The sequence below is a fragment of the Salmo trutta genome, chromosome 13 (genome assembly GCF_901001165.1).
Source record: "Salmo trutta chromosome 13, fSalTru1.1, whole genome shotgun sequence".
NCBI classification, from domain to species: domain Eukaryota; kingdom Metazoa; phylum Chordata; class Actinopteri; order Salmoniformes; family Salmonidae; genus Salmo; species Salmo trutta.
In genome coordinates this window covers 9,087,410-9,112,095 of record NC_042969.1, presented here as the reverse complement: position 1 = coordinate 9,112,095, position 24,686 = coordinate 9,087,410, and the positions used below count along the sequence as shown (strand labels likewise).

General features: G+C 42.8%; 1 protein-coding gene across 1 annotated transcript; it reads right to left on the bottom strand.

The window, feature by feature from the left end:
* Positions 1-271: 271 nt before the first annotated feature.
* LOC115205140 (nanos homolog 1-like) lies at positions 272-2,852 on the bottom strand. Its single transcript, XM_029770824.1, has one exon. The coding sequence runs from the start codon at positions 2,610-2,612 to the stop codon at positions 1,932-1,934; it is 681 nt and encodes a 226-aa protein (XP_029626684.1). The 5' UTR covers positions 2,613-2,852; the 3' UTR covers positions 272-1,931.
* Between the last annotated feature and the right edge of the window lie 21,834 nt (positions 2,853-24,686).

The window sequence follows — 24,686 nt, the reverse complement described above, 5'->3', positions numbered from 1 at the left end:
TCGTCCAGCTGAGATTGGCTCTCAAGCAGAGAGACTTTGACTTCTAGAGCCGAGGAAGATAGCTCCCCCCATCTGTTGAAGTATGGACTTTAAAGTTGTGTGGGCTGAGACAATGACAGATGGGGCCAAGAATGATAGGGCCAAGAATGATATGTGCAATCTTTAATGGTATTTTCAAGCCTACATTGAATATCTAGCAATAGCAATAGCATAGTGAATGAGGTATGTGTCTATCAAGTTGATCAATAAAATCAAGGCATGAGCTAAAATATTTGATGAGATGTTTATTTCTCTAATTAATTCATATAATTTTATTCTGCACAGGCAGCATACATGGAAATTGTGGTAAAATACAAATAACAAAGTTCAACAGTGTTAATTTTCTAATTTCATTTAATCAGAAACTTTATATTAAAAGTGGCAAATTGTCAATGGTTTTCAATAGATTCCATTCTCTTGCACACACCCTCAAGAATGTAACATTGAACAATTAAATTTAAAAAGTACGGATATCACTATGCACAGACCATCACCTTTTTGGCGAAGAATGCTTGAAGCTTATTGGAAATGCACTTTTGTCATGTTTGAATGCAGGAGAAAAAAAAATACAATTATGTTATACAAAGATCAAAAATACTATTAAAAACCCTTATTATAAATGGCAGCACTATATTAATAAACTGCTGTTGACATTTTACATGTAAGTACAAAATCCTGTTGAGGTAGAACCCTCTGAAGTCACTTGAAATGTTAAAATGCTGAATAAACGTCACTCAACTTTATATACAATACTCTCTTCCTCACTTCACTTCATTAAAATTGTATAATCCTTTGGTAAACATAACTGTCAGAAATGTGCAGTCCTGCAACTGACAACTTTCCATCGTACATTCACAATAGTTTTGCATCTTTTTTGATTCATTTTGGGAAATAATGCAAAAAGGGGCTAATACATTGGTTTTTAGAAAAGCTTGTTTAATAACATTCATTTGCGCTATCCAACTATTTTGTCAAAGTGAATTGTCCTCCTGACTCCACCATTGCAGAGCACTCCTTGAATCCCCAGTACAGTCCTCTGTTGATGACTTTTTGGGGGTAGACCATTGTTGATAAAAGAAAGACTGCATGAAAGATATACCTACAAGCAATTATATCCAGTGTGTTACCCTCTCTTGGTAATGTAAACATCAAGGGTATCTCATATTTGGGTAATGATTATTCATAAGCCTGGGTGATGAAACCAACTGCTGTGAGACAGGGGGGATGAAAGTCATTTGGCTTGGCTATTATTGACTATGAAGTTACACAGAAAATACCAGGCCATAACAGAGACTTCATTGTCTTGTTTTTTTTCACGCTACAGATATTAAATCAGAGCAAGTTTAAAACTGTGTTGTGGAGTAGCAGACAGAGGAGTAGGCCTCAAAGTGCCATACCTTGTTTTACAGACATCTTGAATGGAAATTGCTTTCATTCATGAACATTCTTAGCTTGTTTAATAGCATACACAACTTTGGTTTTCAAAGACAAAAGAAATAGCTAGTAGGCTAAGCTTACAGTAAAACTTACTGGCAACATGACAATCACACCCTCACGCCCTGCTAAATCCATGTTCCCCGCAAAACACTCAGCATGTATTCACACATTGTGATTATGAATATAGGTAAATTTAAATGAACACTCAAATAGCTACACACTATCAGAAAATAAATTCAATGTATAACGAATAAAATAATCTATGTGAATAAAGCAACTATAAAAATATAAGAGATTTTGGAAAAAGAATAACATCGGTATATTTTTTTTGTTTACGAAATCATGTAGCCTTAGCAGTTAGGACTGGGATATGCTATAGCCGCAATCAAAACAGTCATCTGAAAATTGTTCAGTGCAATTCAATTTAGTTTCTTTGCTCGTGTAAAAATCTCTATCTAGAATATTTTCATTCGTTTACCACCCACTGCCCTCCCTCCCTTTAATGGTCGCTGGGCTGGTTGATCTTTGGAGAGTGGACAGTACTTAATTGTGTGCGCATTATCACCATTGGCGCTGCAAAGAGGGCATGTATAAGCCCGAAGAATGGGGCACACCACCCTTCCGTCCGGTGTCTTCAGAACGTGGGAGCCGTACACCTCCTCCGGCGCACCATTATTCCTGCAGAAGACACAGATTTTGGGCTCCTGTTTATTCCTCGACGTTGGCTTGCGCATCTTCCTCTCCACTCCGAACAGGTCAAATCCTGCAAAGCTTCCCCCGAAGCCCAAGTCCCGGTCTTGTAGTGGGACACCACCGATTTGGTTTTGGAATGGGCTCAGAATTGAAAAGCGCTCCTTCAAGTCCAGGATGGAGGTAGGCAGGGGGCTCACAGATGGACAGCAGCAGTCCAGGTGTCCGCCTTCACCACTGCCCGAGATTAAGCACGCACATGCTGGGGAGTCATCCAAACCCAGAGTTGCTTTCAGGGACTCGGTGATGGAGTTTGGGCTTTCGGGCATCATGTGCTTGGTATTCTTCGTGACCAACGTCGACAGACCCAGATAGTCGTTCCAAAAATTAAATGTATAGTCATATGGGTTGCGCGCACTCAAATAGTTATGATTGAGAAAATCCATGATAGCTTCTCGTTTCTATGCACAAACACCAATATAATCCTCCAAATTCACTGCCAGAGTTCGTTTCCAGGGTGGTTGGTGAACTGTGGACTGCTCCAGTGTTCTTGTGTTAAACGCTTGTACAACAGGCTTGCCGTTTATAAGGAGTCAGGGAAAGCTGAAAGGAGGGCGGGGCTCTCTTCTCAAAACAAGTTTATGATCAGGTTGAAGCGCAGTCTCTCTCTTCAAGGGTAGGTTTGGGAAGCGCGAAACAAATCCAATATGGTCCGAACTGGCAGAGGTTGGTTGGAAAACACCCTCATATCATAATCGCATAGCGTAGCCTACACATAAATATACTATTGATTTCACCGTTTTTTTTTAAATGGTTGCATTAAGCACCAGTTATCTCTGTTCAGAGCAGTGAACGCCAGCACACCCGTAGCTTTACGGTAGGGAAGGATTCGGCTAAGCAGTCAACGAATCGTTCTCTGTTTGTCCCGGGCTGCACGGTATTAATAGTCTACATTGGGGATAGGGAGTTCATTGTGGATGCGATGTTAAAGCCTACTCAAATAGCTTGCATACACGTTTGTGCGCATTTCTGGTGCACACTTGAACCCTTTCAAGACCATGCATGCATACGAGCCCTTTGTTCCTAGAGCACCCTCTCTACCACAGTGATACAACATTTCCCACCTGACCCTTGTCATATCACTGAGAATTTCACATAGGCGATGAGCTGGATACTATGATAACAACAGCAATGCCATATCATTGTCTGTTATATGTAGGCTTATGTCCATACTATGTCGTTCAATATAAGGTTAGCCAATTTGAACTTTCACTGGATGGATGTAGTGACTATGATATACTGTAACACTTATGATGAACCAAATTGGCATAAGGTATTCCCCACAGCAAACTACAGTATTAGAATAAAATTATACATATTTGTCACTGATATCATGATTAGCCCCATTTAGTAGGCCTACCGTGTATTTTGGAAGGGTAGTGGTGGTTTCGTAGGTTATATTGCGGAATACAGTGCTTGTCATACTGTAGGCTGTCAGTTGATTTACTTTGGTATTCCCCTTTTAGAGTGTTCCTGCTGTGGCTTTGGCACTGTGTGAAAAACCTCCTCCGTCAAGCCACATTGTTCTACAAGCTGAGGGCTGAATGAAGGCAAACTGTGTTGCCCTTTAAGCCACCCTCTCCAATCCCCCCCTCCCTGAGTACAGAGCCCTAATGATCACAGATAAATGTCACTCACATTTATACAGTGGCATAGCCCTCATTTGCATATTTGACTATATTCAAGCAACAAAGAGAGGAGGACGGGGAGTTAGGAGCATATACAGAGTTGAAAAGGTGCATGCAGGGAAAATGATGGATCCGCAAAACACAAAAGTCTCAGAATAGAATCTCATCCTCCATTATAACTTTATCTTATGGATCGACCAAAATGGAACGGAGATACAGGTGTAAATTGGAAAGTACACAAGTGGAATGAATAATGTGAAAGTATAATGGGAGACAGGGTATAATGGGATATATAGGCAGAGGGTATTGGATTTAGGCTAGCACTCTCACAGGCCAGTAGTCTATTATCAGGCTAGTATTCTATTGTGGACTGCATTCCCTTTGAAATAACAACAACATGTAATTTCACTCCTCTGCCACTGGGGGACTGTGTGAGCCCAGTAGATCCTAGTTAGGATGACATCATCAAGCTTCTGTGCAATGCAACAGTTGACCCATAACCCCAAAAAGTCATCCCATGATCCTTGATGGGTTCGCTACTGGAAACCTATGATGATACAACATACCCTACTAATGAATATAAGTGTACACTTACATTGACTGGGGCCATGACCTGAGCAAAACACCTACAATGGTTCATTAGTATTTGTAATTTAACCAGGCAAGTCAGTTAAGAACAAATTCTTATTTACAATGAAGACCTACCTCAGACAAACCCAGACGATATTGGGCCAATTGTGCACCGCCCTATATGGCTTCCAATCACAGCTGGATGTGATACAGCCTAGAATTGAACCAGGGACAGTAGTGATGCTTCTTGCACTGAGATGCAGTGCCTTATACCACTGCACCACTCAGGAGCGTAACACACGTAGGCTTATTCTACATGAAAGTTCACTAATATGAGCAAAAACATGGGTAGATTTTTACAAAATTATGTAATTGTTAATGTTGCTCTATCAACAGGAAGTCACATAACTCTATCACGTCAAACATCTCATACATTTCACAGTGAAGTGTACCTAACATAGCAGGCGTAGAAAGACGCCTGAGGGGAGTCCCTACTTCCGTTTTTCAGGGGAAACGGAAGTTAGGTAAAAAAAAAAAGAAAAGACTGTATCCCTGAAAATCAATCAAGCAACTCAGAGTACCATTCTGTACTGTAATCTACTCTAACTGCTGCCAGCCTTCTCCGTGATTAACTACCTGAGTCTGGAATGTGAGAGCAGGACTCTTTAAACAATGATAACATATAAGTGACTGCAGTTCTAATTAAAAGTGCAGGGGAGGTTGTTGAAACGTGTCCAATTGGGAGGATTACATCTATTTTAAGGCAATTCAATAGAACTACATACCTTCCTGTTAACTGAGCTGAAAAGTAATAAAATAGGAACTCATTCTTAGTATAAATGTTTTCAGAGGCTTGTTTTCCCAGTTGCGCATAAGAGAGGAAGGTATTGATCTTGGAGGATCAAACCCATTGAATTTTCCCATACTTTTTCCCATTATGCATACATAATGTATATTATCCTTGACTCTTTTTCCAGTGCAACATAGAGCCTACCCTACGAGACTATTTGATTCCTGTGTTTCTGCATCTCGACAGTGTAACTAAAATATTCATGGGCCCATTATTACTTAATTTGGTTTTGACTGAGAAGGATTAATACTCATCCATTAATTTAAAATTCTCTGGCTGCGTTGAGGTAGCATGAGCCTATCAGACAAGGAATCAACTGAATGATCTATGGCGCTAGATTGGGGGCTGTGGCTGTAAATTGATTAGGGACTCAAACTGAATAAGAGCTCATCAAACAGGTATTTGCTGACCCAGTAACTAATTTGCGTTGCAATAAAATACGTATTGTTTTGCCCAGTAATGCAAGTGTGAACATTTTCCCCATTACAGATGTGGATTTACATTTCAAAACTCCCATTGATTGTGCTGGAGAAGAATTATGCAATTTAAATTCATCTGTATATACCTCTTGCTGAAGTTGGAAATGTTTTGCAACAATCTTAATTTGATTCCCAAATTTGATTCAGATTTTTTTTTATAATCATATATCAAATCTGTTGTATGTAGTAGTAAGTCGTTCTGGTAAGAGAATCTTTTAAATGACCAAAATGTAATGTAAATGTATAATTTTTCCTATTGGCATTTGTTTGAATGATGCGTATCATATTATGAAACCCAAATGAAAAGGGACTCCTAGAGTGAAACCAAGCCTGCAGATAATAAATATGCCTACTTTAGCTGTGTGTCTTAGATTATCATTTGTATGGATGATTGGTCACATGACGCAGACCACATGGCATGCTGTCTCTTGTGGCTGCCACATAAATAGTCAAGTTGGTAGCCTCAATAAATAGCAATTTCTGAAGCATTGGTGCTCATAGTGTAGTTTTCTGGTGTATTTAATCTCCGAGGAAGGGAATGGTTTCCCTTATCTGATGGTGCTTTCTCATATAAATAACGGTCTAACAATAGTGTCTACAGCTGACTTTCATTTGACTTTCTTTGTTAAAATGAGCTACTCCTTTGTGAGGGCTACTGACAAGGTTTTGGGGAAACTCATTTGTAAATATCAAGACAAAAAAAAAACGGATTATTTGAAATAATGATCGGAATGCCATTGTTTATTACTGTAACAGCTGAATCATCTGGGATTCCGCCAAGCTCTATCTATCCTGGTTTAATAGTTTGGTGTTATAATATCTTCAGAAAGTATTTGCACCCCTTGACTTTTACAACCTGAATTTAAAATGGATTGAATTGAGATTTTATTTTGTCACTGGTTTACACACAGTACCCCATAATGTCAAAGTGGAATTGTTTTTCGAAATGTTTACAAATTAATAAAAAAAACGTTTCTTATGGCAAGCCTAAATACGTTAAGGCGTAAAAATGTGCTTAACAAATCACATAAGTTGCATGGACTCACTCTGTTTGCAATAATAGTGTTTAAGATGATTTTGAAAGACTAGATCTAGACTAGATCTCTGTACCCCATACATACAATTATCTGTTAGGTCCCTTAGTCAGGCAGTGAATTTCAGACACAAATTCAACCACAAAGACCAGAGAGGTTTTCCAATGCATCGCAAACAGGGTGGGTAGGTTATTTTCTAAATGTAATCCATTACAGTTACTAGTTACCTGTCCAAAATTGTAATCAGTAACGTAACTTTTGGATTACCCAAACTCAGTAACATAATCTGATTACGTTCAGTTACTTTTAGTTGACCTTCCCCTAAAGAGGCATTAGAAGACAAAAATGTACAGAACCTGTCAAAAGTTTGGACACACCTACTCAATCGAGGGTTTTTCTTTATTTTTACTATTTTCTACATTGAATAATAATAGTTAAGACATCAAAACTAAATGAAATAACACATATGGAATCATCATGTAGTAACCAAAAAAGTGTTAAACAAATCAAAATATATTTTATACTTGACATTCTTCAAAGTAGCCACCCTTTGCCTTGATGACAGCTTTGTACACTCTTGGTATTCTCTCAAACAGCTTCATGAGGTAGTCACCTGGAATGCATTTCAATTAACAGGTGTGCCTTGTTAAAAGTTGTGGAATTTCTTTCCTTCTTAATGCGTTTGAGCCAATCAGTTGTGTTGTGAAAAGGTAGAGGTGGTATACAGAATATAGCCCTTTTTGGTATAAGACAAAGTCCATATTATGGCAAGGACAGCTCAAATAAGCAAAGGAAAATGACAGTCCATCTTTACTTTAAGACATGAAGCTCAGTCAATCCGGGAACATTTCAAGAACTTTGAAAGTTTCTTCAAGTGCAGTCGCAAAAACCATCAAGCGTTATGATGAAACTGGCTCTCCTAAGGACCGCCACAGGAAAGAAAGACCCAGAGTTACTACTGTTGCAGAGGATATGTTCATTAGCAGCATCAGAAATTGCAGCCCAAATAAATGCTTCACAGAGTTCAAGTAACAGAACCATCTCAGCATCAACTGTTCGGAGGAGACTGCGTGAATCAGGCCTTCATGGTCGAATTGCTGCAAAGAAACCACTACTAAAAGACACCATTAAGAAGAAGAGACTTGCTTGGGCCAAGAAACACGAGCAATGGACATTAGACTGATGGAAATCTGTCCTTTGGTCTGATGAGTCCAAATTTGAGGTTTGTAACCCATTTCAGGAATCTTGCCTTATGTCACGAGTCACTACTTCACATGAGAGCCATTTGAACGTAATCTTTAGTTATTTATTTTTTATTAAAATGTTTTTTTTTCTTTTCAGAAATGCCTTCTGGAGCATGTTAACTTTTATGTGCCTTAATAACAAACTTGTATGCCATCTGTAAATATGAATAAAATGGTTAAATTACGGAGCTAGTTGGTTTAGCCACAGAAAAAGTCAGCAACCTTCCCACTATCCAGGATTGGCTGAGATAATGAGTGGGCTGGACATGCCGAGAGATGCGTTCGGCTTGGTCTGCCATATAGCACACTTCTGTCTATTTGTGCTGGTTAGTATGTGTAGGTAATCCTGTCTAACGCAGCTTTTAAAAAATATATATTGCTTAGTAGAACTGCATAAGTGTTGCTCTCGACGGTCTGGAGGACCGAGGTTTGAAATCTGTGGAATTAGAGTATGATAGCAAAGGAGATGGAGAAAACACCTGTCTCCGGATTACATCTTCAAACTAAGGGCAACCATGGCATCCGTGACAGGGAGAAGCATCCAACCATTATGTATACGGGTAAGATAGTCTAGCTAGCTACATTATCAGATATTACACATTTCTGATTTTGACAAAGTCATTTTGATTTAAAGTTAAAGTGTACTGTTAGCTAGCTTGCTTGCTAGCTAACGTTACATCTTATTACTCGTATCTCAGAGCCATTTGCTTTGCTTGTTATAGCCTAATGTTAGCTAGCTAACATTGAACCTGCAGATTCAGATCAAATCAAATCAAATTTTATTGGTCACATACACATGGTTAGCAGATGTTAATGCGAGCGTAGCGGAATGCTTGTGCTTCTAGTTCCAACAGTGCAGTAGTATCTAACAAGTAATCTAACAATTTCACAACAACTATCTTATACACACAAGTGTTAAGGGTTGGATAAGAATATGTACATATAAATATATCGATGAGCGATGACCGTGCGGCATAGGCAAGATGCAGTAGATGGTATAGAGTACAGTATACGCGTAATGTAGGGTATGCAAACATTATATAAAGTGGCATTGTTTAAAGTGACTAGTGATACATTTATTACATCCAATTATTCATTATTAAAGTGGCGAGAGATTTGAGTCTGTATGGTCCGAAGCGAGCAGTCGCACTTCGCTTCGCTCCACAGGTAATATTACACTTCTTTACATTACAACGGTTTGGTTTGTTTGATCTGAGCAATTTTTCTTAGCTATCAAAGATAATTGTGTAGTTTAGAGTAATTAGAGTAATTATCGAAGCTAGCTATTTTTTCGTCCTCCTAACGTAGTCAACACTGCTAGCTGCTAGCTGCTAGCTAGTCAACACCGCTAGCTAGCCAACCGTTACCGACTAGCAGCGCTGTAGATACTAATACATTACAACGGAACGATTTGACTAGTGCAGTGTTAGCTAGCTAGCTACATAGCTGTCTTTGTCATAGCTTGATAATTGTGTAGTTTAGTAATTATCGAGGTAAGCTAGGTTAGCTAGCCAGCTATTTCCGTCCCCCGCGACGCCATTTTTCCATACCTAGCCAACTATTACCGACGAGCAGCATTGTAGAAACTAAATACATTACAAAGGAACATCTTGATTAGTGTTATGTTACCTAGCTACAAAGTTGCTTTTGTATAATAGCCAACCAAATAGCCAGCTATTTTCTCGTCCTCCTAACGTAGTCAACACTGCTAGCTGCTAGCCAGTCAACACCGCTAGCTAGCTAGCTAGCCAACCGTTACCGACTAGCAGCGCTGTAGATACTAATACATTACAACGGAACGATTTGACTAGTGCAGTGTTAGCTAGCTAGCTACATAGCTGTCTTTGTCATAGCTTGATAATTGTGTAGTTTAGTAATTATCGAGGTTAGCTAGGTTAGCTAGCCAGCTATTTCCGTCCCCCGCGACGCCATTGTTCCATACCTAGCCAACTATTACCGAGGAGCAGCATTGTAGAAACTAAATACATTACAAAGGAACGTCTTGATTAGTGTTATGTTATGTTAGCTAGCTACAAAGTTGCTTTTGTATAATAGCCAACCTCTACCGACTAGCAGCACTGTAGAAACTATTACATTACAACGGAACGACTTGATTAGTGTAGTGTTGTGTTAGTTAGCTAGCTAGTTAGCTAGCATTTTCGTCATTTTAGTCAATAAGATTTTCGCAACGTAAGCTTAACTTTCTGAACATTCGAGATGTGTAGTCCTCTTGTCATTCCAATCTCCTTTGCATTAGCGTAGCCTCTTCTGTAGCTTGTCAACTATGTGTCTGTCTATCCCTGTTCTCTCCCCTCTGCACAGGCCATACAAACGCTTCACACCGCGTGGCCGCTGCCACTCTAACCTGGTGATCCCAGCGCGCACGACCCACGTGGAGTTCCAGGTCTCCGGCAGCCTCTGGAACTGCCGGTCTGCGGCCAACAAGGCTGAGTTCATCTCAGCCTATGCTACCCTCCAGTCCCTAGACTTCCTGGCGCTGACGGAAACATGGATTACCACAGATAACACCGCTACTCCTACTGCTCTCTCCTCGTCTGCCCACGTGTTCTCGCATACCCCTAGAGCATCGAGCCAGCGGGGTGGTGGCACTGGAATCCTCATCTCTCCCAAGTGGACATTCTCTCTTTCTCCCCTGACCCATCTGTCTATCTCCTCATTTGAATTCCATGCTGTCACAGTTACCAGCCCTTTCAAGCTTAACATCCTTATCATTTATCGCCCTCCAGGTTCCCTTGGAGAGTTCATCAATGAGCTTGACGCCTTGATAAGTTCCTTTCCTGAGGATGGCTCACCTCTCACAGTTCTGGGTGACTTTAACCTCCCCACGTCTACCTTTGACTCATTCCTCTCTGCCTCCTTCTTTCCACTCCTCTCCTCTTTTGCCCTCACCCTCTCACCTTCCCCCCCTACTCACAAGGCAGGCAATACGCTTGACCTCATCTTTACTAGATGCTGTTCTTCCACTAATCTCATTGCAACTCCCCTCCAAGTCTCCGACCACTACCTTGTATCCTTTTCCCTCTCACTCTCATCCAACACTTCTCACTCTGCCCCTACTCGGATGGTATTGCGCCGTCCCAACCTTCGCTCTCTCTCTCCCGCTACTCTCTCCTCTTCCATCCTATCATCTCTTCCCTCTGCTCAAACCTTCTCCAACCTATCTCCTGATTCTGCCTCCTCAACCCTCCTCTCCTCCCTTTCTGCATCCTTTGATTTTCTCTGTCCCCTATCCTCCAGGCCGGCTCGGTCCTCCCCTCCTGCTCCGTGGCTTGACGACTCACTGCGAGCTCACAGAACAGGGCTCCGGGCAGCCGAGCGGAAATGGAGGAAAACTCGCCTCCCTGCGGACCTGGCATCCTTTCACTCCCTCCTCTCTACATTTTCCTCTTCTGTCTCTGCTGCTAAAGCCACTTTCTACCACTCTAAATTCCAAGCATCTGCCTCTAACCCTAGGAAGCTCTTTGCTACCTTCTCCTCCCTCCTGAATCCTCCTCCCCTCCCCCCCCCCTCCTCCCTCTCTGCGGATGACTTCGTCAACCATTTTGAAAAGAAGGTTGATGACATCCGATCCTCGTTTGCTAAGTCAAACGACACCGCTGGTCCTGCTCACACTGCCCTACCCTGTGCTTTGACCTCTTTCTCCCCTCTCTCTCCAGATGAAATCTTGCATCTTGTGACGGCCGGCCGCCCAACAACCTGCCCACTTGACCCTATCCCCTCCTCTCTTCTCCAGACCATTTCCGGAGACCTTCTCCCCTACCTCACCTCGCTCATCAACTCATCCTTGACCGCTGGCTACGTCCCTTCCGTCTTCAAGAGAGCGAGAGTTGCACCCCTTCTGAAAAAACCTACACTCGATCCCTCCGATGTCAACAACTACAGACCAGTATCCCTTCTTTCTTTTCTCTCCAAAACTCTTGAACGTGCCGTCCTTGGCCAGCTCTCCTGCTATCTCTCTCAGAATGACCTTCTTGATCCTAATCAGTCAGGTTTCAAGACTGGGCATTCAACTGAGACTGCTCTTCTCTGTGTCATGGAGGCTCTCCGCACTGCTAAAGCTAACTCTCTCTCCTCTGCTCTCATCCTTCTAGACCTATCTGCTGCCTTTGATACTGTGAACCATCAGATCCTCCTCTCCACCCTCTCCGAGCTGGGCATCTCCGGCGCGGCCCACGCTTGCATTGCGTCCTACCTGACAGGTCGCTCCTACCAGGTGGCGTGGCGAGAATCTGTCTCCGCACCACGTGCTCTCACCACTGGTGTCCCCCAGGGCTCTGTTCTAGGCCCTCTCATATTCTCACTATACACCAAGTCACTTGGCTCTGTCATATCCTCACATGGTCTCTCCTATCATTGCTATGCAGACGACACACAATTAATCTTCTCCTTTCCCCCTTCTGATAACCAGGTGGCGAATCGCATCTCTGCATGTCTGGCAGACATATCAGTGTGGATGACGGATCACCACCTCAAGCTGAACCTCGGCAAGACGGAGCTGCTCTTCCTCCCGGGGAAGGACTGCCCGTTCCATGATCTCACCATCACGGTTGACAACTCCCTTGTGTCCTCCTCCCAGAGTGCTAAGAACCTTGGCGTGACCCTGGACAACACCCTGTCGTTCTCCACTAACATCAAGGCGGTGACCCGATCCTGTAGGTTCATGCTCTACAATATTCGCAGAGTACGACCCTGCCTCACACAGGAAGCGGCGCAGGTCCTAGTCCAGGCACTTGTCATCTCCCGTCTGGATTACTGCAACTCGCTGTTGGCTGGGCTCCCTGCCTGTGCCATTAAACCCCTACAGCTCATCCAGAACGCCGCAGCCCGTCTGGTGTTCAACCTTCCCAAGTTCTCTCACGTCACCCCGCTCCTCCGCTCTCTCCACTGGCTTCCAGTTGAAGCTCACATCCGCTACAAGTCCATGGTGCTTGCCTACGGAGCTGTGAGGGGAACGGCACCTCCGTACCTTCAGGCTCTGATCAAGGCATCTGATCAAGGCATCAAGCTCATTGATGATCTCTCCAAGGGAACCTGGAGGGCGATAAATGATAAGGATGTTAAGCTTGAAAGGGCTGGTAACTGTGACAGTGACAGCATGGAATTCAAATGAGAAGATAGACAGATGGGTCAGGGGAGAAAGAGAGAATGTCCACTTGGGAGAGATGAGGATTCCAGTGCCACCACCCCGCTGGCTCGATGCTGGTAGGAGCGACCTGTCAGGTAGGACGCAATGCAAGCGTGGGCCGCGCCGGAGATGCCCAGCTCGGAGAGGGTGGAGAGGAGGATCTGATGGTTCACAGTATCAAAGGCAGCAGATAGGTCTAGAAGGATGAGAGCAGAGGAGAGAGAGTTAGCTTTAGCAGTGCGGAGAGCCTCCATGACACAGAGAAGAGCAGTCTCAGTTGAATGCCCAGTCTTGAAACCTGACTGATTAGGATCAAGAAGGTCATTCTGAGAGAGATAGCAGGAGAGCTGGCCAAGGACGGCACGTTCAAGAGTTTTGGAGAGAAAAGAAAGAAGGGATACTGGTCTGTAGTTGTTGACATCGGAGGGATCGAGTGTAGGTTTTTTCAGAAGGGGTGCAACTCTCGCTCTCTTGAAGACGGAAGGGACGTAGCCAGCGGTCAAGGATGAGTTGATGAGCGAGGTGAGGTAGGGGAGAAGGTCTCCGGAAATGGTCTGGAGAAGAGAGGAGGGGATAGGGTCAAGTGGGCAGGTTGTTGGGCGGCCGGCCGTCACAAGATGCAAGATTTCATCTGGAGAGAGAGGGGAGAAAGAGGTCAAAGCACAGGGTAGGGCAGTGTGAGCAGGACCAGCGGTGTCGTTTGACTTAGCAAACGAGGATCGGATGTCATCAACCTTCTTTTCAAAATGGTTGACGAAGTCATCCGCAGAGAGGGAGGAGGGGGGGGGAGGGGAGGAGGATTCAGGAGGGAGGAGAAGGTAGCAAAGAGCTTCCTAGGGTTAGAGGCAGATGCTTGGAATTTAGAGTGGTAGAAAGTGGCTTTAGCAGCAGAGACAGAAGAGGAAAATGTAGAGAGGAGGGAGTGAAAGGATGCCAGGTCCGCAGGGAGGCGAGTTTTCCTCCATTTCCGCTCGGCTGCCCGGAGCCCTGTTCTGTGAGCTCGCAGTGAGTCGTCAAGCCACGGAGCAGGAGGGGAGGACCGAGCCGGCCTGGAGGATAGGGGACAGAGAAAATCAAAGGATGCAGAAAGGGAGGAGAGGAGGGTTGAGGAGGCAGAATCAGGAGATAGGTTGGAGAAGGTTTGAGCAGAGGGAAGAGATGATAGGATGGAAGAGGAGAGAGTAGCGGGAGAGAGAGAGCGAAGGTTGGGACGGCGCAATACCATCCGAGTAGGGGCAGAGTGAGAAGTGTTGGATGAGAGTGAGAGGGAAAAGGATACAAGGTAGTGGTCGGAGACTTGGAGGGGAGTTGCAATGAGATTAGTGGAAGAACAGCATCTAGTAAAGATGAGGTCAAGCGTATTGCCTGCCTTGTGAGTAGGGGGGGAAGGTGAGAGGGTGAGGTCAAAAGAGGAGAGGAGTGGAAAGAAGGAGGCAGAGAGGAATGAGTCAAAGGTAGACGTGGGGAGGTTAAAGTCACCCAGAACTGTGAGAGGTGAGCCATCCTCAGGAAAGGAACTTATCAAGGCGTCAAGCTCATTGATGAACTCTCCAAGGGAACCTGGAGGGCGATAAATGATAAGGATGTTAAGCTTGAAAGGGCTGGTAACTGTGACAGCATGGAATTCAAATGAGGAGATAGACAGATGGGTCAGGGGAGAAAGAGAGAATGTCCACTTGGGAGAGATGAGGATTCCAGTGCCACCACCCCGCTGGCTCGATGCTCTAGGGGTATGCGAGAACACGTGGGCAGACGAGGAGAGAGCAGTAGGAGTAGCGGTGTTATCTGTGGTAATCCATGTTTCCGTCAGCGCCAGGAAGTCTAGGGACTGGAGGGTAGCATAGGCTGAGATGAACTCAGCCTTGTTGGCCGCAGACCGGCAGTTCCAGAGGCTGCCGGAGACCTGGAACTCCACGTGGGTCGTGCGCGCTGGGATCACCAGGTTAGAGTGGCAGCGGCCACGCGGTGTGAAGCGTTTGTATGGCCTGTGCAGAGGGGAGAGAACAGGGATAGACAGACACATAGTTGACAAGCTACAGAAGAGGCTACGCTAATGCAAAGGAGATTGGAATGACAAGAGGACTACACATCTCGAATGTTCAGAAAGTTAAGCTTACGTTGCGAAAATCTTATTGACTAAAATGACGAAAATGCTAGCTAACTAGCTAGCTAACTAACACAACACTACACTAATCAAGTCGTTCCGTTGTAATGTAATAGTTTCTACAGTGCTGCTAGTCGGTAGAGGTTGGCTATTATACAAAAGCAACTTTGTAGCTAGCTAACATAACATAACACTAATCAAGACGTTCCTTTGTAATGTATTTAGTTTCTACAATGCTGCTCCTCGGTAATAGTTGGCTAGGTATGGAACAATGGCGTCGCGGGGGACGGAAATAGCTGGCTAGCTAACCTAGCTAACCTCGATAATTACTAAACTACACAATTATCAAGCTATGACAAAGACAGCTATGTAGCTAGCTAGCTAACACTGCACTAGTCAAATCGTTCCGTTGTAATGTATTAGTATCTACAGCGCTGCTAGTCGGTAACGGTTGGCTAGCTAGCTAGCTAGCGGTGTTGACTGGCTAGCAGCTAGCAGCTAGCAGTGTTGACTACGTTAGGAGGACGAGAAAATAGCTGGCTATTTGGTTGGCTATTATACAAAAGCAACTTTGTAGCTAGGTAACATAACACTAATCAAGACGTTCCTTTGTAATGTATTTAGTTTCTACAATGCTGCTCGTCGGTAATAGTTGGCTAGGTATGAAACAATGGCGTCGCGGGGGACGGAAATAGCTGGCTAGCTAACCTAGCTTACCTCGATAATTACTAAACTACACAATTATCAAGCTATGACAAAGACAGCTATGTAGCTAGCTAGCTAACACTGCACTAGTCAAATCGTTCCGTTGTAATGTATTAGTATCTACAGCGCTGCTAGTCGGTAACGGTTGGCTAGCTAGCGGTGTTGACTAGCTAGCAGCTAGCAGCTAGCAGTGTTGACTACGTTAGGAGGACGAAAAAATAGCTGGCCTCGATAATTACTCTAATTACTCTAAACTACACAATTATCTTTGATAGCTAAGAGAAAATTGCTCAGATCAAACAAACCAAACTGTTGTAATGTAAAGAAGTGTAATATTACCTGTGGAGCGAAGCGAAGTGCGACTGCTCGCTCCGGACCGGAAGTTGCACAACCACCACACCACAACCACCACAACCACCACTACCACTGTAGTGTCATCTGCAAACTTGATGATTGAGGTGTACATGGCCACGCAGTCATGTGTGAACAGGGAGTACAGGAGACGGCTGAGAACGCACCCTTGTGGGGCCCCAGTATTGAGGATCAGCGGGGTGGAGATGTTGTTTCCTACCCTCACCACCTGGGGGCGGCCCGTCAGAAAGTCAAGGACCCAATTGCACAGGGTGGGGTCAAGACCCAGGGTCTCGAGCTTAATGATGAGTTTGGAGGGTACTATGGTGTTAAATGCTGAGCTGTAGTCGATGAACAGCATTCTTACATAGGTATTCCTCTTGTCCAGATTGGTTAAGGCAGTGTGCAGTGTGATTGCGCTGTCTGTGGACCTATTGGGGCGGTAAGCAAATTGGAGTGGGTCTAGGGTATCAGGTAGGGTGGAGGTGATATGATCCTTGACTAGTCTCTCAAAGCACTTCATGATGACAGAAGTGAGTGCTACGGGGCGATAGTTGTTTAGCTCAGTTACCATGGCTTTCTTGGGAACAGGAACAATGGTGGCCCTCTTGAAGCATGTGGGCACAGCAGACTGGGATAGGGATTGATTGAATATGTCCGTAAACACACCAGCCAGCTGGTCTGCGCATGCTCTGAGGACACGGCTAGGGATGCCGTTTGGGCCGGCAGCCCTGTGAGGGTTAACACGTTTAAATGTTTTACTCACATTGGCTACGGTGATGGAGAGCCCACAGGTTTTGATAGCGGGCCGTGTCAGTGGCACTGTATTGTCCTCAAAGCGAGCAAATAAGTTGTTTAATTTGTCTGGGAGCAAGACGTCGGTGTCCGCAACGGGGCTGGTTTTCTTTTTGTAATCTGTGATTGACTGTAGACCCTTCCACGTTCGTCTCATATTTGAGCTGCTGAATTGCAACTCTATTTTGTCTCTATACTGACGCTTAGCTTGTTTGATTGCCTTGCGAATGGAATAGCTACACTGTTTGTATTCAGTCATGTTTCCGGTCACCTAGCCATGATTTAAAGCAGTGGTTCGCGCTTAAAGTTTTGCGCGAATGCTGCCGGTTTCTGGTTAGGTAAGGTTTTAATAGTCACCGTGGGTACAACATCACCGATGCACTTGCTAATAAACTCGCTCACCGATTCAGCATATACATCAATGTTGTTGTCTGAGGCTATCCGGAACATATCCCAGTCCACGTGATCGAAGCAATCTTGAAGCATGGAATCCGATTGGTCGGACCAGAGTTGCACAGACCTGAGCACGGGTGTTTCCTGTTTTAGTTTCTGTCTATAGGCAGGTAGCAACAAAATGGAGTTGTGGTCAGATTTGCCGAAAGGAGGGCAGGGGAGGGATTTGTATGCGTCGCACAAGTTAGAGTAGCAATGATCCAGAATGCTGCCAGCTCGAGTCACGCATTCGATATGCTGATAAAATTTAGGGAGCCTTGTTTTCAGATTAGCTTTGTTAAAATTCCCAGCTACAATAAATGCAGCCTCAGGATATATGGTTTCCAGTTTACATAGAGTCCAGTGAAGTTCTTTCAGGGCCGTCGAGGTGTCTGCTTAGGAAGGGGGGGATATACACGGCTGTGATTATAATCGAAGAGAATTCTCTTGGTAGATAATGCAGTCGGCATTTGATTGTAAGGTGAACAAAAGGACTTCTTGTATATTGTTATGATTACACCACAAATTGTTAATCATAAGGCATACACCCCCGCCCTTCTTCTTACCAGAGAGATGCGTGAAGAAACCGGGTGGCTGTACCGATTCTGATAACATATCCCGAGTGAGCCATGATTCCGTGAAACAGAGAATGTTTCAATCTCTGATGTCTCTCTGGAAGGCAACCCTTGCTCGAATTTAGTCTACCTTGTTGTCAAGAGACAGGACATTGGCGAGTAGTATACTCGGGAGCGTTGAGCGTGTCTACAAAGCCTGCCCAGGAGTCCGCTCCTTCTGCCCCTTCTGCGGCACCGTTGTTTGGGTCAGCTACTGGGATTAAATCCATTGTCCTGGGTGGTGGCCCAAACAGAGGATCCACTTCGGGAAAGTTGTATTCCTGGTCGTAATGTTGGTAAGTTGACGTTGCTCTTATATCCAATAGTTCTTCCCGGCTGTATGTAATAACACTTAAGATTTCCTGGGGTAACAATGTAAGAAATAATACATTAAAAAAACAAAATATTGCATAGTTTCCTAAGAATGCGAAGCGAGGCAACCATCTCTGTCGGCACCATCTTAAACAAAGGTTATGATGACCTGGCCTCCACAATCACCCGACCTCAACCCAATTGAGATGGTTTGGGTTGAGTTGGACCGCAGAGTGAAGGAAAAGCAGCCAACAAGTGCTCAGCATGTGGGAATTCCTTCAATACTGTTGGAAAAGCATTCCAGGTTAAGCTGGTGCAAAACTGTCATCAAGGCAAAGGGTGGCTACTTTGAAGAATCTAAAATATATTTTGATTTGTTTAACACCTTTTTGGTTACTACAAGATTCCATATGTGTTATTTAATAGTGTTGATGTCTTCACTATTATTCTCAATGTAGAAAATAGTACAAATAAAGAAAAACCCTGGAATGTGTAGGTGTCCAAACTTTTGACTGGTACTGTATATAATTTATAAGCCAAAAAATGGATGTAGCAACTACAAATTGGCCTTTTTAAGTCTATCAAAACTGTGCGAGTTTGAACACGTGTCCATTAAGCCCCACTTTTATTCCATAGGCTGGGATCGGCACTATGCAGATGTTGCAAGAGCGCATTTTTGCAACTGACTCTCCACTGGTTTCAAAACAGTGATTAATAGGCAGCTTAAACTTCTTGAATTCAAACATTATTGAGTTCAAATACACATTTAGATTTGTGAACAGCCATCCACAACAACCACAATCCGTAAGGCAAAAATAGCTAAACGAGAGAGCAGCAGTGTGATTCAGATCAATGCGATATGTAGATATCAATAATAAGTGATATCCGTATCGCCATAGACTACACCACTGCTGTCATTCTTACCTCCAAGCGTTTATTGAAGTTGGATAATCTTTGGATGCCGACAGCAGTCATACCATTGGAATACATACCTTGGATTGTAGCCTACAAAAGCCTATTCCTGCGTTTTTCCCGCAATCCATCAAACACATTTACATGTAATCCCTTACTCCCCAACCCTGATCGCAAAGAAGGGCACCTATTGGTAAATAAAAAAAGCAGACATTGAATATCCCTTTGAGCATGGTGAAGTTATTATTGACACTTTGGATGGTGTATCAATACACCCAGTCAATAGAAAGACACGGTGTCCTTCCTAACTTAGAGGAAGGAAACCGCTCAGGAATTTCACCATGAGGCCAATGGTGACTTTAAAGCAGTTACAGAGTTTAATGGCTGTGATAGGAGAAAACTGAGAGTCGATCAACAACATTGTAGTTACTCCACAATGCTAACCTAATTGACCGATTGAAAAGAAGGAAGCCTGTACAGAATACAAACCTTCCGAAACATGCATCCTGTTTGCAACAAGGCATGAAAGTTATTCTGCAAAATATGTTGCAAAGCAATTCTCTTTTTGTCCTGAGCACAAAGTGTTATGTTTGGGGCAAATCCAATACAACACATTACTGTGAACCACTCTCCATATTGTCAAGCATAGGGGTGGCTGCATCATGTTATGGGTATGTTGGTAATAGTTAAGGACGGGGGAGTTTTTCTGGATGAAAAATAAATGGAATGGAGCTAAGCACAGGCAAAATCTTAGAGGAAAAACTGTTTGTCTGCTTTCCACCAGACACTGGGAAATGAATTCACCTTTCAACAGGACAATAACCTAAAACACAAGGCCAAATCTACACTGGAGTTGCTCACCAAAAAGACAGTGAATGTTCCTGAGTGGCCGACTTACAGTTTTGCCTTAAATCTACTTATTGATCACTGTAATGATGTCTAATGGGTTTTCAGGACTAGCTACACAAATCCATTCATCATATTGATCATCATAATGATGAACGCTGACTCATTTAAAACATGTCCTCATTATGTGGACCTAGCCTGTGTTTGGTCCTGTATCTATGTTTTCTTGATTTGTGACAGACCATTCTTTATTCAAGCCTCCAAACAGCAGATGACCATGTGTTGTTTCTCAATATTAATATCCATTAGACTGTTGTTTTACTTATGCAAATGAGGGCATGTTCCCCAAACGTAATCTTCACAAATGTAATTTGGATTTCACTTGATAGCTGGCTTAAGGTGTTTAATCAAACATTGAAACACCAAATTGTTTTCAAAATTATGTTTTACAGCAGTCTACCCCCCCACCATTTACTTAACAATGACTTGCCTCTGAATACAGTTTTGGTTTGACAGTCTCCTTTGTTCCTCAAAGAGATTTAGAGAAGACATAGGACGATAGCAAATGGTTAATGGGAAGCGGTCCATAAACCAAAGCTGCTGTTTATTCGTTTTTGTTGTCATACATTGCGTGAAGAAAATATGTGTAAATACGCAGTCCTCTTTTGTTCCTTTATTGAATAGCAGGGAAATGGGTTTCTTCATAATTGCATATTTACTCCCCCGATGCCTTTGTGTTCTATGCGTGCCTGCATAGATAACTGATGGTTTCGTTCAATGACTGTTACTCCGCCATGCAGCATGCGATAAATGGGACCAATAAGGCATGCTAGTCGAAAAAGGAGGCCCTGGCTGCATAGATATCAGGGTCATTCCACGAAAAGAGTGCCTTTTTTGTCCCTTTGATATTTTAAGTATAAATTGTGCGCCAATATTGCATTTTAAAAGCTTGTTATATTAAATGAAGTGCCCTTTAATATAGACCGCATGGAGAATTCAATAAATCGGATTCTTTATATGCGTAAAGACTTGCTAAAGTGCCACAGTTCAGCATTTTGACAAGTCCCTTTATGCAACTTCTGTGAATTCTATGAAGACTTTAACCCACTTAACCCCAATATTCCTCCAAGTTTTCACCATCATTGTAAAGCTCTAGTTGTGTTGTTGCTTTGACAGTCATTTCTGAAGATTATTATTTATTTCATTTCATTAGTGATTCAAGGTAAAAAAAAAAAGAAAGACAACCTGTCTCTCATTTTAAGGTCAACCCTATTATCTGTACTGAACTCTTGTTTTAATATGGTGAAACTCTTCCTTTTTATCTAATAGTCAAATCATAGTGTAAAAGCAGGTGAGCTGGTTCTACTCTTTCTAGCCATTTTCTGGTGTTTTGTGGTGGAAAACTGAGTGGGTCAAGCATAACACATCAACCCTGTTACCCATAGATAGATAGGATATAGAAATGTTTGAACAATTTAGATTTTTTGGGGGTGAAGCTTGTATTCAATTGCTACTCCCTTTTGTATACAACGAACTTCCATTCCCCCTGTCACAAGGGGATTTATGGCTGATTTAAGATGAAATCGTCAACCCTGTTTCGGTCAACCCTGTTACTGTCAACCCTGTAACGGTCAACCCTGTAACGGTCAACCCTGTAATGGTCAACCCTGTTACTTTATGTGGCACTTACTATAGTATTTTTTAAATTATTATTTAACCTCCTGAGATGGGAAACCATATTTTTTATGAAGTTGAACAGATGCTCTTTATGACAGAATGTAGGTTAGGGTTAGGTCAAATATATATATATATATTTATTTTTACCAAGTTACACTTCGCAAAAGGCACCGAATTGGTGGAACGACCCATTAGGAAGCCCAGAGACTTAAAACAAACAAATGTCTCTCAGTGCATTCTAGCAAAGACAAAAGCCCCCCTTTGACTTAATGGTCCGCTGAGCAACATTACAATGTTGATTCAAGAAACAAAGAAATATGACTGCTGATGCACTTGAGCAGGTTCATTCTCAGTTAATCCATTTTGACCACACTTTCAGCAGGACTTATTTGCATGTTTTGTTATGTTTCGTATTGGAATAGAAGAGCTTAATGAAACTAATCTCTGGATTTATTAGTTCTTCACGGTGGACAAACTTAAAGTGCCCAGGGTAATCAAAATAATAATTTATAATAATTATTAATATGTGCATAAAATACAAATATTATGATTGTCATGCATCTAAAATGCCTTTGAATGAGAGGTGCACCAGGGGATTCATACAGTCACCTCCAAAATGATTGCCACCCTTAATAAACTGTATAAAATAAGTAATACAAATACTGAGCTATATTGTATGCTAAATGTTTTTGGAAAATTGATATTTTATACTAATACAATTTCTCAGAGAAAGAGATTTTGTTTAACAAGTTATATCTCAAAAAGTTAGGGGTCAAAATGATTTGCACAGGATTTCAATGGGGTTGAAGTCCGGAGACTGAGATAGCCATTGCAAAATGTTGAACTTGTGGTCAATTAACCATTTCTTCGTGGATTTTGATGTGTGCTTGAGGCTAAGTTTTAGCCTCCTAGCAGAGGAAACCAGGTTTTTGGCTAAAATATACTGGTACTGGGTAAAGTTAAAAGTTCCCAGGACATGTGGAAGCAAAATAGCCCCATAACATGAAAGATCCACCACCATATATTACAGTAGCTATGGGGTTCTTTTCTGCATATGCATAGTTCTTTCGAAGCCAAACCCACCAATGGTGTGCGTGGCCAAAGAGCTCTATTTTCTTGTCATCTAACAAATGTAAATGCCTGGAGTTTTCTAACAGCATTGACACTTGGATTGGAACTTGTGCTATGATCAGATAACATGAAAATCGAGCTTTCTGGCCCCATTGAAAACCTGTGGTTAGAATGGAAGAGGGCAGTTCATAAGCGCAGACAGATATCAAGGATCAGGAAAGATTATGTATGGAGGAATGGTCTAGAATCCCTCCAAATGTGTGCTCTAGTCTCATAAAACAATTTAGAAAAAGGTTCAAAGCTGTTATCCTCGCACGGGGAGGGTGCCGGAGTTTCAAAAAACAGCCCAAAATTATGACCTTTATTTTGTTGAGAAAAAAAAGTATTACTTCTTAAACATAATTTTTTTCTCTGAGCAATTGTATTAGTATAAAATAAATCAATACATTGAGCATAAAATATAGCTCAGGATTTGTATTATTTATTTTATACAGTCTTTTTTGCTCATCTTTATCAAGGGTGCCAGTCACTTCGGTGGTGACTGTATGCTTAAACATTCACTGTAGCTCTGCTGTACTTGAAAGGTACAGTTCACAATTATATTTTATGTTCCCAAACATTGCTTTGGGACTGTGGTAATAAGTGTGACTGAATTACCTCTTGAGGCGATATAACACCCTACAGAGAGGGAGTGGGGTCGATTGCCATCATCCCCCTTCTTAAAGTTTTACATTTAATATGTTGATTACAGTCTTATTCCCTCATGTGACTCGGACATGAAACAAATTTTCCTGTAATGGAGACTATTAATATTCTCAAATAGCTAGGAAACTGGGATTGGTAATCAGCAAAATAATGGTAAATGAAAACATGCGTAGGCTGGTAATGAGCTGGAAAGGGAAGAATAAATTGCAACTAAGGATTTCATCATTATACATTTTTTCTCTCTCCCTCTAATATGATTGCAAGGATTGGGTTGGAATTGTGGCTCTACTTGTGGAAAAGGAGAATAGAATCTATAGTGCCTCTGGAAAGTATTCAGACTCCTTGACTTTTTCCATATTTTGTTAGGGTACAGCCTTTTCAAATATTTTTCTCCCTCATTAATCTACACACAATACCCCATAATGACAAAGCAAAAACAGAATTTTGCAAATGATTTCGGGCCACTCAAGGATATTCAGAGACTTGTCACGAAGCCACTCCTGCGTTGGCTTGGCTGTGTGCTTAGGATTGTTGTCCTGTTGGAAGGTGAACTTTTGCTTCACTGTAGGGATGGCGCCAGGTTTCCTCCAGACATGATGCTTTGCATTCAGGCCAAAGAGTTCAATCTTGGTTTCATCAGACCAGAGAATCTTGTTTCTCATGGTCTGACGGTCTTCAGGTGCCTTTTGGCAAACTCCAAGCGGGGTGTCGTGCCTTTCATTGAGGAGTGGCTTCCGTCTTGCCACTCTACCATAAAGGCCTGATTGGTGGAGTGCTGCAGAGATGGTTGTCCTTCTGGATGGTTCTCCCATCTCCACAGAGGAACACTAGAGTTCTGACAGACTGACCATCAGGTTCTTGGTCACTTCTCTGACCAAGGCCCTTCTCCCCCGATTGCTAAGCTTGGCCGGGCGGCCAGCAATAGGAAGAGCCTTGGTGGTTCCAAACAAACTTCAATGTAAGAATGATGGAGGCCACTGTGTTC